This window comes from Panthera pardus, unplaced genomic scaffold, assembly GCF_024362965.1.
Source record: "Panthera pardus isolate Hobbes unplaced genomic scaffold, ASM2436296v1 HiC_scaffold_15, whole genome shotgun sequence".
Classification (NCBI taxonomy): domain Eukaryota; kingdom Metazoa; phylum Chordata; class Mammalia; order Carnivora; family Felidae; genus Panthera; species Panthera pardus.
The window spans coordinates 80,980,875-80,997,138 of record NW_026526710.1 but is presented as its reverse complement, the minus strand read 5'-3'; the positions used below and the strand labels follow the sequence as shown (position 1 = coordinate 80,997,138).

At 41.7% G+C, this 16,264-nt stretch overlaps 1 protein-coding gene across 6 annotated transcripts in view; it reads right to left on the bottom strand.

Moving 5' to 3' along the window:
- Positions 1–939: 939 nt before the first annotated feature.
- SOCS6 (suppressor of cytokine signaling 6) overlaps positions 940–16,264 on the bottom strand; it is a 39,423-nt gene continuing 24,098 nt past the window's right edge. For all 6 annotated transcript variants that reach the window (XM_019432559.2, XM_019432558.2, XM_019432555.2 and 3 more), the window contains one exon: positions 940–6,571. In XM_019432559.2, the coding sequence (XP_019288104.1) occupies positions 4,839–6,446 (1,608 nt within the window). In that variant the 5' untranslated portion in view covers positions 6,447–6,571 and the 3' untranslated portion in view covers positions 940–4,838. The remainder of the gene's footprint in view (positions 6,572–16,264) is intronic.

Sequence of the window (16,264 nt, the reverse complement as noted above, 5' to 3'; positions counted from 1 at the left end):
GCACAGGATCTGATGGTCCAAAGTGACTCCTACATAAGGCAGTTGGCCCTGTTTGTAAACCCTCTGGAAACAACCCCTGCTCTGGCCAACCTCTTTGGCTTGTACAACCTATGGGAGGGCTTTGCCAAGAGGACCCTCTCACTCCTCAGAGAAGGTGGCAAAGTTGTCTGGTAGGAAGTAGGGAATATGCAGTTTAAGACAAAAAGTGTAACCCCAGGAATCTGGCTGCAAAGTCCAGTGTTCAGAAATGCGTATTTTCAGACCCCACCACTACTGGGTTCTCTGCCAGCATCAGGCCTGGCCTTACAGGGGGCCATGGACTCTGGGGAGAAGGCTTTGGGGTAGGGAGAGTGGGAACAGAGAAGCTGATGTGAAACATCCATTAGCAAGACAAGTCACGTAAAAGACAAGAAAACAAGAGTCAAAAAATTTTTAAGAGGTTTCAGAAGGTTAAGGTAACTCTCAGAACCAGTAACTGGAAAAAGTTAAAAGTATTAAAGAGAATTTGATAGCCTGCTTCTATTTTTATGAAATATTATCAATAGGGACATTTAAAAAAATGTCACGATCCAAACATTTCATCATCCAGTACAAACTTCTAGTGAAGTCTTATTACTGTGCTAATGTTAAGTAGTCTCTTTAGGAGAGGTTTTGTTATGGTTTGTCAGTTCACTCCAGCCTTTATGTTAAAGGCTTTAGGATATTAGCAACACTTGCTGATTCTAAATTCATTTCCTATCTCCTGTGAGCAACACTATTTTACTTTTTCCTGGCTTTTTTTTTCTGCCTTTTTTTTTTTTTTTTAAACTAAATTTGCTGGTCCCTACCCTCCAGTCTCTGCAAGTTTATGAGACATCCAGAAACTATCTAGTTAACCTGATTTAATTAAAATCAGATTCTGTAATCCAGGTATTAAATATAAATAAACTACAAGGCAGGTCTTGTGAACGAAATTTTTATTTACACACTGTATCTAGAAGCAGATACATAAATCCTTATACAATTAATTTCCAAAAATGTGCAAGAAATTACTATAATTTGTTTACAAACCAAAACACATATTAAAATCAATGGACTTTGGATAATTCATTCTGTGGTGTTCTCAGTACAAATGGTACACACCTGACTTGAAACATACAGAAAAAGTGTAAAGTACAGCAATCTGGATTGCAAGTATTAATTTCATGGCACTCCCAACGACTATAAAATGTCTTTAAACCCAACATGTATACTTATTACAAAATTCTATAAGAATTTTTCATCATCTCTGGATGTAGAGTTTGGATCACTTGTCAGAAACAGCAACTACACATTCACGATGTTATGACTAATTAATAAAAAGAACGTTTATTAAAAAAAAAAACCCTTCCTGATAGGATTTTTAAAAGTATTAAAAGAAATCAAATTTGTGATTACTAGCGTACCAATACTTTATTTTGGAATTTTAAAGTTTTTTATGGAACTGGCAACTGTTTCTTATTAGAGTTTTCAACAAAACTGTCTTGCTGGTAGTGTGATTTCATTTTCAAATTAAGACTTCGCATTCGATGAACAGCCATTAAGATTTAATATATACTATTTTGAATCACTCATGTAGGTTATCTCTTGTATATAATGTGAAATGTCCATGATTAAAATTGGCGTTTCTGAAAGCATTAAGATATTTAGACCCAGCACTAGCAGGGACACTGCATAGAACCTATTTAAGATTTTAGTCATTTTTATCCTGTTTCGGTAATACTGGCTCAGAAATTATAAGGTATACTTTGTGTTTATTTCCTAATACGCCGACGATTTAGCCTTCTGGCACACAATTTTCTTCAATAGCAAGATGGTTGCCCTTGTAACTCGTTTCCTTAAAAACTATTTTTAGTTCTATGATCATTTCCTGTGATATATTTTTGACCTTCTAGATTTTCAGATTATTGCACCAAGTAGAAAGAGAAGATTTCCTTAGAAAGAGAAAGAGGGAGATATTTTTCAAGTACTTTCTATGCTTTTTTATTATTTATAAAAATGCACAAAAGTGTCCTAGGAAGCCTAGAATTATCTTCTGGCCTCCGTTGTATTTTGTGGTGAAATCTTCAAGAAAACAACTCTGATTCATTTACTATGGCAAAAGGATACGGCTTTCCTGTTTTCTCTTTCTTGCCTTGAGCTCATATCTTTAAATGTCACTTACAGGTTGTGTCCATGTCATCTAAGCTGCCACTCAGGGTAATCTAGAAGTTTACACAAATGGTTTCTAGACCAAACTACGGGATGGAGATTTCCCTCTTTTCTCCCTTCCATTTTTAAGCAGACTATTTTAGTATCCTATAAAGCCGATCTTTCACATTATCTTGTGCTGCCTATGCCAAATGGCTCTCTCTACACAAAAGCAGAAAATACTGCAATACTCCTTTGTTTGTAAATAATTTCTTGGCAAATACTTTTATTTTTCTCGATACACTGTCAGACCCTAGAAATTTCAAATTGGATTAGAATGGGGCATTGTAAAGTATTTTATGTTATGAATATACAAAAAGCACATAAAAAACTGGCTTTCTGAATTAGAACGGCATCTAGACTTGCCCTCCATAAAACACAAAATATGATTTTAAAAACCATTAGATGAAAATCAAAATAATCTTGAAACTAAATAGCTAAATCTTGAACACATGGTATCATGAGGAACACGTGGGGAACAGGCTATGTCCACACAAGAAGACGGGGTTCAGGGCAGTCCAAAGACCTCTGTGCACCATGGTCTCACAAAGAGTACATGTAAATGCTTCTAGAAACATGGAGAAGCCATTTCAACATTTATTATTAATACACAGTGACTCTGTGACAATACCTGCCATCTAATATAGATGCACAGGGACTTTTAACTCACCCTAGATATATTTTAAATTGTTTAAAAATAAATAGTTTTGCAAAAAAATAGTTTAAATGTCTTGCATTAATTTGATAAGTTTACAACTCTGTAATAGTTCTTAATCCAAATAGCTTATAGTGAACACTTAAATTATATTATTACAGTATACTCCATCTTATTAGGTGAAAACATCAGAAAATTCAAGAGGAGCCTTTATGACAAGGTACAATCAACATTCCACCAAAATTAAGTACCTTTTCCCCTTTATGTCAAAATACCATAACACGATATCATTGTGCCTTTTCTTGGTATTTCTCAGTTCTGACCCTAAAAAACAGAGAGGAAAAAAAAAAAACAAAAAACAAACAAAAAAACAGGGATACTGAATGACAAAGCCATTAGGGTTGACCTAAGACCTTTACTTTACTCTTGTTTTTAATTGACGGGTAAGAGACAGGAAAACTGAGTGACAAAGGAAGAAATGTGTTAAATTGTATGTTTCATCTGAGATGGAAACATTTTCTACATGGGGTACTTCCAAAATACTCACTAAAGAATAGTGCAGCGAATAAACACTGAATGTCAAAAATAACAAAAGTACTGGGGACAACCCCACCCCCCACCCCCCAATCCAAGTGACTAAATTAGAGATAAAATACCTAACGATGCCTGCCAATTTACTTAAGACTCAGCTAGATTTAAAACAACAAAAAACCAAAAAACAATAAATTAGTTTTAAACAGCGGTATATGGCAGGTGACAAGACTTCCATATACCTGATATGGTTTTAATATTCTTCTTACATGATGCTCCACAGTTTCCACAGTTTTTCAACTAAAGTCATCGGGTTTTTTTGGTTTTTGGTGGGGAGAAGGAAGAAGGGTCAAACCTAGCATATCTTAATAGTGACTACATAAAAGAATAAAAATCCAACTCTAAAACAATGTTTTCTATTCGAATCAATTTAAAACTTTATATAAACTTAAATAATGCAAGAGAACCCACTCTTTCTATGAAAATCGGTTCTACGTCAAGTTCACCCAAAGAAAATGTTGGCTAAGCGAAAGAAATCACAGAAAAAACACTTTACCGAAGGAAAGTATAATTAATACACAAAAAAATTACCATCACAGGAAACTATGATCATCTAGTAATTTCTTCAGTAATAGTTCTAGTCCCACAGATCTTTTCACGTTATGCCAATTTGTACCAGAGCTTAATGACAGAAAAGGCAACACTTTCTTACGTTGGTGTTATATACTTCTTGATGATTTTTTAATGTAAGGCCATTTATTAAAGTAGACAAACCACAAGATGAAAATGAAGGCAACAGAAAAATTCCACTTTCCACAACCAAAACACAGCACAACCTCAGAAACAATTTAGAGTAGGTGTTGTAAAAGATATGCTGCGGGTCTACATTCTAACACCCAAGATTATGTCCAATCATAATTCTAAATAAATCTTTCTAAAGTAGGAGAGTAAAAATCATTTTCAGTGTACGTGTAAATTCTGTGTTTTATCACACGGGTATGTTTATTCAACACTATCTTTGAAAATGGGCCATTTAAAGAGACATAACAATACTCATTCTGTAAGTTTCATTCAACTTTACTTAGGGTTGAATACACATGAAATGTGCTTTTAATGCATAAAAATCACAGTGGATAGCAGCAAAGGACTTGGGGGGGGTGGTTAAGGAGAATCTGATAATTCACATTGTGATTATTCTGCACATTGATGAAAGATAATTCACACTTCCGAAACCTCGAGACTTCCCTTTTTAAAGAACCAAAATAAACCCAAGACACCTTGCTGACACTTCCCCACCCCGAACTAAACAAATTGATTACTTTTACACATAAAACTGAAATAGTATGGCAGCAAAAGATTTCGATAGCAATGAAAGTTTGTAAACTGTATTTCAATCTCTTTTTCTTATTCCCAAAGTGCAAGATGCGGGGGTTCTCATAATCTTTCAGTAGTGCTTCTCCTGTAAGTAATCCTTCATTTTGTTTGGCAAAGGCAGTTTCTGAATTAAGTCTATTCTGGTATACTGACGTATAACAAAACGACACAGGTACTGCAAAGAACGCACCTGCATGAACCGTGACACTGGATTGGTCAGTCTGACCGGGTAAGTTGCAGATCCGGGCAACCGAGACCTTGAATAACAAAAAGCTCCGTTTTCAGAGTCCCTGATTGAATGCTCGATCAGATCAACTATAGACGTATGTCCTTCCACATCCGGCTGTTCATAAAAGCTAAATCTACCGTTTGAGTGTTCAATTCTCGTGTGAAGTGTTTTGCCATGGGAGCGAAAGCTCAAGCTTAAAAGGTAACGGTCATCAGAACTATCCCGAACGAGAAAAGAACCATCTGGCACGTTTGCTAGCTTCCCTTCTGCCTCCCAGCGTGTGATCGGTCCCCAGTACCATCCTTGTTTCGCCAGTTTTTTCAGCTCCTCCGTAAGGCTCGTCACAACCATGGGACCACTACTCTGCACCGAGTCGTAAACTCTTGCAACCCCAGGGGCAGAGTTAGGATCAAAATTCAAATGACAGCGCATGCTTTCCGCCACGTGGGCATCTGTGCCGGTGAGCCCACCGAAGTTCCTTTGGATCTGATTGGTCTGCATTGGAGGTAGCAACGGTGAGAGTGGGGGGGCATCGTCGTGACTCGCTCTCGGGCTCTGCAACATGACTCCCGTGGTGCCAATCAACAAGCCGTTCACCGCCTGATCCACAAAGATCTCTGGGGCCACCACTAGGTCCTGGTCTACCTGATTCTCGTCTTCGGCGAAGGAGCTCCCTCCCACTTGCGGAGGGACCGCAGAGACTTCCATGGGAGAAGAGCTGTCCAGACAATAGCTACGCGACCCTTCCAGAGGGTACATCCCCTCGTCTAAAGGCACAGTATACTGAATGTAGTCCTGAGGCATAAGTCCGATAACTACAGGCACATGTTCATCAAGGTGAAGATGCAAGTCTCCGTTGTGAGACTCTGAACTCTTGAGTGAACTACTCTGCTCCTGGCACGCCGTCTCCGACTGGAGGTCGTGAAAATCCTTCCGAACCCCGTTCAGGGCTGGGCTCGGGCTGGAAGAGTGAACCAAGGCTTTGACCCTCACCTCCATCTTGATGCACGTCTCCTCCGAGTTCGTGGGTCGCAGAGGCCACGGCGTAGGGCTGTAGTGATGGTTGCGGAGCGAAGTGGACCTGATGGGCCTCTGGGCTCTTACGTCTTTGAAGACCAGGGGCGCCGAGGAGGAGGAGAAGGTGTCCTCGTCAGCCGAGCTCCCGGAGGGCGCGCTGCCCTTGCCTTTCTGCTTCTGTTTCGCAGACAGCCGTCGTTTTAACGTACCCATCAGGCTTTCGCTCTTGGATCGACTCTTCCCACCCTTTTCATCTTCGCTGTGGAGATCGCAGCTGGCCATGTCTTTACCGTAGCAGCTACCAAACAAGGAGTCATCTTTCCCGAAATCACTGGCCAGTGACGGCTGCTGCACTACCATGAAATCCGTTTCTTCTTTACTTTTATTCAAGTTGAAAGATTTTCGGAAGGTTTTAAGACTAATTTTCTTCATTATGACTAGTTACCTAATCCGAGGGGATCAATTTCTCTCCGGAATATTATCCTCAAACATCTGGAGAGGCTGCAATGCTGCATCTATGTACTTTTCCAGCTTCATATACCCTTTGGAGCCATTTTCTAAAAAATAAAAAATAAAATTAAAAAAAAGTCACATTAAAAAAAAAAAAATCTTTCCACAGAAGTTTTACTTTACTGTTTCAATCCTTTCGCCTCCACACGAGGACACGTGAGCCCCCTGCTCACGGCCCCTGCCAAGCCTGTCAGGATGCTGCGAGGGCAAACCCTAACTTTCCTCTTCTCCTTCCGCACCCGGCTTCCGGACAGGAGTCCGCGCTCCGGCCTTCGCCGACACCGCCCCCGCGACACCCACTCTCAGCCTCGCACGATGCGCACCGCAGGGACCGGCACTCCCCGGCCTGCACCCGGCCCCAGGCTGCAACGCGGCGACACGCGCTCGGTGGAGACGCCCAGTCCCACCGGCGGGAGAACGAGTCGGCCTGACCCCTCCACAATCTACACACGCTTTCAAATACGGAGGCATCTGTAAAATTACGTAAAAGAATCCCATGATCTGTGATGATCTGGAAAAAGTCTAGAAATGCCCCTTTAGAACACACCTTTGCGTTTCCTGAGACTAAGGCCCCTTCCCATTCGTGTTCCCAGCGCCTCGCACAGAGGAGAGACGCCCAACGCTCGCAGCCGGGACGACCCGTGAAAACTAGGTATGTGTAGGTGTGGATCTATTCTGAAGATTATGAAGCACATTTCCCGAGTTAGGATTTCTTCCTCTCTCTTTTTTTTTTTTTTTTTTTTTTTTTTTGGTAATTTCGCCTGGCAAGTTTTTATACCTCTGTATCCAGGAATACATTTTCTAAACTATCTTGTACATCATTCCATCACTGAAAAGATAGGATTTCAATTCTGTGAAGGCTTTGTGACTGTCGTTTTACAGGGAAAAGTTTGCCCCAGAAGTAATATTAACAGTAATAACTGCTTTGCAAAGACATTCTGTTGAAACTACGCACAATGCTTTATATTTATTTCCTCTATGTCCGTGCTCTGCACTTTCTGCAAGCATCAAAGTATAATGCCATCACAAGATGATTAGCTTGACTTGAGCAAAATGCTGATAAAACTAACAGCAAGATTCCAACTCCCCAACCACTAGTTTACCACCACTCTGTTTCCTGCCAAAGGACTACAGGCTCCAAGCTTGACGACATTCATGACTTCACTGTGCAGTTACTAAGCCCCTGTTACAAACCCAGCACTGTATGGTCATATGCAGATTAATAAATCAGTTCTGGCCTCATAACCCGGTGGCAGAGAGACATCTATGAATGGATAAATTATAATACAAATCTATTAGTAACATACTGACGATAATATGGTGGGAACGGAGGGGAGAGGTATCTTTAAACGTTTACTTCAGGGACAGATAGGATTTGGTTACTGTGCACACAGAATCGGCAGGAAATTATTTTTAATAAAAACCACTGAGATCAGACAACCTATCAGGGGATCAGCAATATCATCTCCATAAAGGAAAAAGCAATTTTAAAAAGTCGTACTGTCACGTACTATGTTTTTGAGCAAGTTGTAGGAAACAAAATGCATGTAAGTACTTGGAGCACCAGTTACTTTTAAACATCATATTAAGCTGTGGATTAGATGAACTCGTTATCCAAGCACCATTACTTTCTACCTAATATCTAAGTTATTAACATGTAATATATAAGTTATTCACATTTTTAATTTGTTTGACAAAAACATGGCCATTTCATAAATGTGAAGTGGAGAATATAAGGACACTATTCTTTAGCTGGTAAGTCACTCCTTTGGAGTTGACGAAGTAGACGAAGTATAGGTTTTGTAGCCAAAGCCAGATTCCAATATCTAATCTCTTTTGACAGGAATAACAGTCCCCACACTTGACTGTGACAGGTACATCTGAAAAGGTAAAACCGCCATGTAGTGGAATTTAGATATTTTGGTGATAGATGACTAGGATGAATTACAACCTGTCATGAGAAAGAGGCCAACGTGAAATGCAAGCGAAGTAAAATAAGCTGTTCACTTGGGAATAACAGTATGTGTACAATTATGTCAAAATTTTAAAACATCACCAAGTATAAAAAAAGATCAACAGAAAGGAGACAATATCCCACTCACCACAGAAATAAATAAATAGTAAATAAAAGTGAACCAGGTGCTTTTGGCAAAAATCAGTGTAACGTGTTTGTATGACGTGAGCCCAAATCATGGGCCTCGCGGATGACCAAGTCCTGGACCCTGACCACGGAACCCCACACCTTGACCACGGAACCCCACAGCCCAACAGACTACGTGGCTACTCCCAAAGTTGACAACCAGTGACTTAATATAACTTACCACGCTTAGCATTTACATACTAACTTCACATCAACTAGCCTTCTACAGAAATATTTTAGGAAGGCCAAAAAAAGTGTCTTCATGAAAATCTGTACATTGCATGTTCACACTCCTTCGTCAGAGTATGAAGTTTTAAAAATGCCTGAGAATCAGTTTTAAATTCTGTTGCAACTAAATACTATTCCAGAATAACATAAAATAATTTTGTCATATTACATACGTGTGTACCATGGAAATATTTGCAGAAATCTTTGCAAACAGAAAAACTGTCACACACAGAAGCAGGCCCGTGCATATATGGAAACTTGATGCACGAGAGAAGGCAAACCAGTGGCAAAGGACACAATTTAGTCCGCGGTGCTAAGATAACTGGCTATGCATCCGGAAAAATGAGAAAACTGGAGTCCATATCTCACACCATCAATGAAAATAAACTGCCAGTAAATTAAAAATCTAATAGTGAAAATCTGTTTAGTTAGAATAAAATATAAAATATCTTTAAGCCTTTGAGATAGGAATAAAATTTCTTAAGCAAGGCACGAAAAGAATAAAACTTCAAAAGATACCACAAAGGGATGGAGAACTGTCAAATTTTTTGTGAAGCTAAGGAAAACAGGACAACCCAAGTATACCAAAAGTCCCATTAACTTCTCTTAATCAGAGAGAACTTTTAAGTACAATTCTTGATAATATTTGAAATTGCATTTATTTGTCTTAACAGGCTGAAATGGTGACCTGAAGACTAATAAAGCCGCCTGTGTTAGTGATAATTTTCCGGCTCATTAGCGACGAATCCAATTTTGTTCATACAAAGGACCGGGCATCAATTCACACAGAGATTAAGAAAGCTTAATTACCAATAGCTATAAAATATAAAACTAAAGGATGCAAATACAAGACAAAACAAATCTGTTCAGCCCCAGTAAGAGTGATGTTTGCAGTGATTATTGAAAATCAGCAAATTCTTGATGATCTACATCAATGGATCAACAACCAGAATGACTTCTAATGATCTGTCTGGAATGTCACCCCGTCTCTCAAACCCAAGCAGGTCAATCAACCTGACCACAGAGGGTCAGGAACAACTTTCTAGGAATGGTGTAAACTGTTAGTTCAGTTTCAATCTTAATTATGAAGGCTTTTGTTTTCCTGCTTCTGTGCCTGTTTATGGTTACTCCCTCCTCCTGCTAAATGTTCTTTTCTGTCGTCCACCTTTCAGAGAATTCCTTAGAAGAATGTATCTCTTCCTGAAATCTACTCTGATCACCCAGCCGGAGGAGAGTTCTCTCCCCCTTCTCTGAACTCCAAATACTCCGTATGCTCTTACTTAATAGTACGTCACACAGCGCCCTAGAATTGCTTGTGTTCTGTTCACATCGTATCTCCCCAGACTGTAATCCGTGAAGAGAGAGGATTACAGAAAGAAATGAGAAACGTCTTACTCATTTTTTTTATTCCTAACTAGGAGGTACCATTACATATTTAATATATACTGCTTAAATTCTTTGATACCAAATAAATATTCCTTCACTATCAAGTAAATGATAGGAATGATGGGACAGGAAAACTACAGCATGCAAAACTGGCTAAATCTCTTAACAAAATGGAGCAATCTAACATCTATAAGAAGCCCTTATTACAAGTGATCCAGGACCGGCAATTCCATCTAAAAAGGCCACATGGAAAAACACCTGCCTGTGAGTCAACATGCTCTACCATACAGAATCTATTCCTGTACTTTCACACGGTATGCATTCAGATATGCAAAGGCTATCGAAATTCTACCAAATCAATACCAGTAAAGAGAAAGAAGTAAATACAGTAAATACTCCCCCCCATGACTCAGTTCCACATAGTTATTCTTTTTTTTAATTTTTTTTAATGTTTATTTATTCTTTGAGAGAGAGAGACAGAGAGAGCACAAGCAGGGGAGGGAGGGGGGGGAGGGAGGGAGGGAGGGAGGGAGGGAGAGAGAGAGAGAGAGAGAGAGAGAGAGAGAGAGAGAGAGAGAGAGAGAATCTAAAGCAGGATCTAGGCTCTGACCTGTCAGCACAGAGCCCAACGTGGGGCTTGAACTCATGAACCGTGAGATCATGACCTGAGCTGAAGTCAGACCCTCAACTGACTGAACCACCCAGGCACCCCTAGTTATACAAGTATTTTAAAGTTTTTTTGATCTTGAAAAGTTGAAGATGAGTGAAAAGTACAGAACCCATGGCATTATCTACATATGGATTATGGTATCATCGGGAAATCGAAGTTGTACTAAGCATCTGAATCTTACAGCAGGTACTACGGACTGTCCTTCCTGTTGTAAGCTATTTTTCATAAAGCTCTGTATGGGCCTTTCCACACTCCATGTGTAAGCTACTCTACTGCATCTGGGGCGCCTGGGTGGCTCAGTCGGTAGAACGTCCTAAATCCTGACTTAGGCTCAGGTCATGATCCCAGGGTTCTGGGATTGAGCCCTGTGTCTGCCTACATGCTGAGCATGGAGCCTGCTTAAGATTCTCCCTCCCCCTGTCTCTTGCCCCATGAAAGCGCACACACACGTTCCCTGAAAAAAAAAAAAAAAAAAAGTACTCTACTAGATCCAAGAGAAGTTATGCTGTTTGAGGCACTTGGGTGGCTCAGTCGGCTGGGCGTCAGACTTCAGCTCAGGTTATGATCTCGCAGTTGGTGAGTTCGAGCCTCATGTCGCGCCCTGTGCTGACAGCTCAGAGCCTGGAGTCCACTTCAGATTCTGGGTCTCCTTCTTTCTGCCTCTCCCCTGCTTGCATTTTGTCTCTCTCTCAAAAATAAACATTAAAAAATTAAAAAAAAAAAAAAAGAAGTTATGCTGATACAAAACTAAGAGAAGACATCTGTGGGCTCCAAGACAGATCAAAGAAATGACGGGAAAGGGCTGGACAGGGACAATCTAATATAGTATTCTTGAGAAGTAAACTTTGAACACGACCAACCATTAAGAGCTTATGTAAGTCAGACCAGGCTGTAAACAAAGAAACAGGGAAGGGTATTTGGGGATTCCTAACTTTGCCTCCTGGCTGCATGCCAACTGCCAGCACATCTGGAAGTAAAATCCACAGGCAGGTCTTACTGGCTCTTTGAAGCCCCTGAACTCACAGACCAAATACTTTGTCCACGTTCTTTTCATCACTATCATCAGATCCTGAAAGGAGTCTTAACCCACAAAAAGGTCCGTCTTCAGAGAAAACCTTGTAAGTGGAAAGAACACCACACCCTGGTAGTGATACAGCTGGGTGGCCCTGCCATCATCATGGTCACTATTTTAGGAAAGGCTGTAAACGAGTGAACCAAGGAGCACAGGATAATTGTCACTGTGACAGATACCATGGTGGGAAAGGAAGCAATCAGAGAACACTGGTTCCCACTCTAGAATCCACCAACACCTACGACCCCTCCAAAAAGCCTTCCTGACAAGCCAATATTTGGGCCAAGGCTGGAATGATAAGAGGCCAGTCATGCAAAGGAAGGCTGAGGTGGAAAGAACAACTCTCTGGACTGAGGGAAGGGCAAGTGCAAGGGTCCTGCAGTGGGAAACTGCAGAAACTCGGAAACACTGGGGAGCCCACCGTGCCCAACACCGTATGGTGTGAAGGAGCGGGGGTGGGGGGGCTGGGGGGGGTGGGGGGGCATGAGATGGCACACCGAGGTGTCTGGGTCGGATTCTAAGCGCACTCAGAAGAATGAAAAGGTTTTAAAAGCACAAGCTCTAGTTTAACTATGCACTTCCCAGTTTTGAGCCCACAGATCATCTTCCCCAACATACACATCCAAACCCACCAGGACTGTAACTTTGAAGACAACAAGCAAATCAAAAAACAAAAACCCTGGGGTCTCCAATTACCTTCTCCAAAGAACAGATGAGCACTTTCTTCATAAAATGTAAGCTATTAAAACAATCACTTGGAACTACGTGTAGCTGTTGGAGAGGACTGTCCACGTGTCCCTAGTAGACCACACTCCTCTTAGACTTTTTAACAATGGCTGGGTTGAGCGAGTTTCAGGGTCAACATATGAGCACTGGAGAGAGTCAAAATGAATCAACTTCTTGCGAAGGTTTTATTAATACCTAATTTCCATTTACAAGTCATTCTTTTTTTTTTTTAAAGTAGTTCTTTTTTTTAAATTTTTTTTTTTTTTTTTAACATTTATTTATTTTTGAGACAGGGAGAGACAGAGCATGAACTGGGGAGGGTCAGAGAGAGGGAGACACAGAATCCGAAGCAGGCTCCAGGCTCCAAGCTGTCAGCACAGAGCCCGAGGCGGGGCTAGAACTCACGGACCGCGAGATCATGACCTGAGCCCAAGTCGGCCGCTTAACCGACTGAGCCACCCAGGCGCCCCAAGTCATTCTTTATAATGTCCCAGTTTGTGATACAGTTTTAGTGACATGAACATTTGACTTCAATTAAAAATTGTTAATTGACTGAAACATGACCTCTGATAGGAAACAGTTATAGTTGCAAACGCTTCTGGGTTCGCCAGTTACGAACACACAAGTCATTACATCAGAAACGTGCGTACGTGTGTATGTGTACGTGTGTGTAGCTGTGTGGCCTCAGATAACACAGTAGAAATAACCCAGATTCATCTCGGGGTCGGGTGGAAAACATCTGGAGGGCATGCTACACACCATAAGCCTGAGTTTTAGAGATCCTTAACTGGGTAAGTTCTGAAAAGCAGGTATGACGATGAAGAAAACCCCAGAGCATGATGTGGAGAGCACAGGGGCAAGGCCAGGGCGGCCCCTATGGAGGCGACACAGCCCAATCTGCTGTCCACATACACTCTGCTCTTTCTCGCATCCAACCGACAAACCGTGGGAACAGTAAAACCCTGAAATGCTGCCCACCCCACTCAGTGAAAAACACAAGTCTCTACAGCGGTAGGGCCCGAGCTGACAGGACTCTCCGGTCTTTGCACGACCCGCCCTCTCCACTCCTCCACTCGATGCTCTGAGAATGCCACAAACACGCTGCCCTTTGGGGCACCGGTGCCGCTGCAGATCCACACGGCCGAGCCCGCAATTCCTTCCAGTCTTTGCTCAACTGCCACCTTCTCAAGGTCACCTGCCCTGACCCGGCACGTCAGCTGCAATACAGACCCTCTTACCCTCTTGAATTGAGTTAGTGTTTTCTAGCATACAATAAAAGTTTCTCATTTCTTCCGCTGCCTTTCTGCCCCTCCAGACATTAAAAAAGAACATAAGCTTCACAAAAGCAGGGATTTTAACTCCACTGTATTCACTGATGTCTCCTAAGAGTCTAGGACCATTCCAAGGGCCTAGGAGGTGCTCAGTAATTGTGAGTAAAACCATTTTATTTATTTTTTATTTTTATTTTTTAACATTTATTTATTTTTGAGACAGGGAGAGACAGCATGAACGGGGGAGGGTCAGAGAGAGGGAAACACAGAATCTGAAACAGGCTCCAGGCTCTGAGCGGTCAGCACAGAGCCCGACGTGGGGCTCGAACTCACGGACCGCGAGATCATGACCTGAGCCGAAGTCGGACGCTTAACCGACTGGGCCACCCAGGCGCCCCTGAGTAAAACCATTTTAAACATGCAAACCTAATCGGATGCCCTGCCCGCCTACGCCTCCCACACTCCCACCCTCAAGCCATAATTTGCCATTTTTCAGAATAAAGTCACAAAGCTCCTTATCGTGCTCAATAAAACCCTACAGTCTGGCCTTTCTCTACTTGGTCCTTTTGCTCCACTCACACCGGAAGTGCTCATGTTCACCACATCCTCACTCTACACAGAACTTTCAACGTGCTGCCCCTTCGATCTGAAATGCTCGCTCCAGTCTCTTCTCCAACTAACGCCTTCACACCTCACGTTATCCACCGACTCCTCGGGGAACCCTGCTCTTCCTGAGTAGGTGACATCCCCTGATTCCAGGATCTCGTAGTCCTGCACACTTCTCCCAGGATGTGCACTTAGATCTGTCTGTACAACTACCTGATTAACGACTCTCAGCCCAGCAGACCATCCATACTCCACGTGAAAGCAAAGACCCTGGCAATTTTTTCCAACATCTCAACCCCAGCTCGCAGCGTGTACCTGGTCCAAAGAAGGTACTTGATACAACTGCATTCAGCGCACACCACAGTGAAACGAACGTGGACACTGCTCCACACGACAGGCGACCTGATGCCCACGACCGCCCCAGCAGCAGGCCTGGTGACTGACTCTGGGGTGACTCACATTCACATCTCAGTTGACCTCACGAGGGGCGCCTGGCTGGCTCGGTCGGTTAAGCGGCCAGCTCTGGGTTTCAGCTCAGGTCACGATCTTGAAGTTTGTGGATCCGAGCCCCACGTCAGCTCTGTGCTGACGGTGAGGAACCTGCTTGGGATTCTCTCTCTCTCCCTCTCTCTGCCCCTCCCCTGCCTGCTCTCTCTCTCAAAATAAGTAAATAAACTCAAGTTTTTTTATTTAATAAAACAACCTCGCTAAATTTTGGGTTCAAATGGTTTCTACTTCCCGCTACTGCATCCATTTCGTAGAAACAAAAGACTGACAACCACAGTAAAAGTATTTGGTAATTATCTACATGATAATCATTCCTCCTTGAACTGCCAATCCATATGTAACTCAACACTAACATTAAATAAACAAAAATCCTATGCATTAAGAACTATAAAAAGTTCTATTAGAACATATGGCCTTCTCTCTCTTCCCTTCATTTTCTAGGCAAAGATCACTCTGGAATTTTTAAGAGTATCTGTTTTTCTGTTTGCACTTCCAAAAATATATGCCATCTTTTTATAGGATTACCATCTGTCTCATCATGCCTAAGTAAATGTTCTGAATTAGTTTTACTGCTTTTCTAATTGTAAAATTCGAAGTTTACACATATACTTGAAAATGTGTATAAAAAAGTTCAAGGGAAAAGGTTTTAGACGAGCATACGTGATCTGTATGGGTCGCTGATAACGTCTTCAAATAATTTCACAGACTCTTTTTTTTAAGGAATGATTGGACTTAGTCGTGCTGGCCATTAAAACACCTACAGAAAACATTTAAAATACAACATGGAACAGCTACTTAACATCAACAAATAAAATAGTTTTGTTATTGTCAGTTTAACAAGTGAGGAAACTGGGTCTCAGAGATTGAAAGCTACCCAACAAAGTTAAATAATCCGTCATGAGGAGACAGCAGATGTGCAGCCTGAACCCGGCTGCCACCTCGAAGCTCACGTTCTTCCCCTGCAACAAGCCGCCAGGCCAGTCCTCCTGCTGCTATATCAGGGTTCCCCCAAGTCTCCAGGCTGGGGACCTCTTTATCCTCGTCCAAAGCATAGACAAGAAGCTTTGTCTAGGTGGGTTCTATCTACTCAAATTTACCCTAGTAGAAACTAAAACTGAGACTTTAAAATATTTG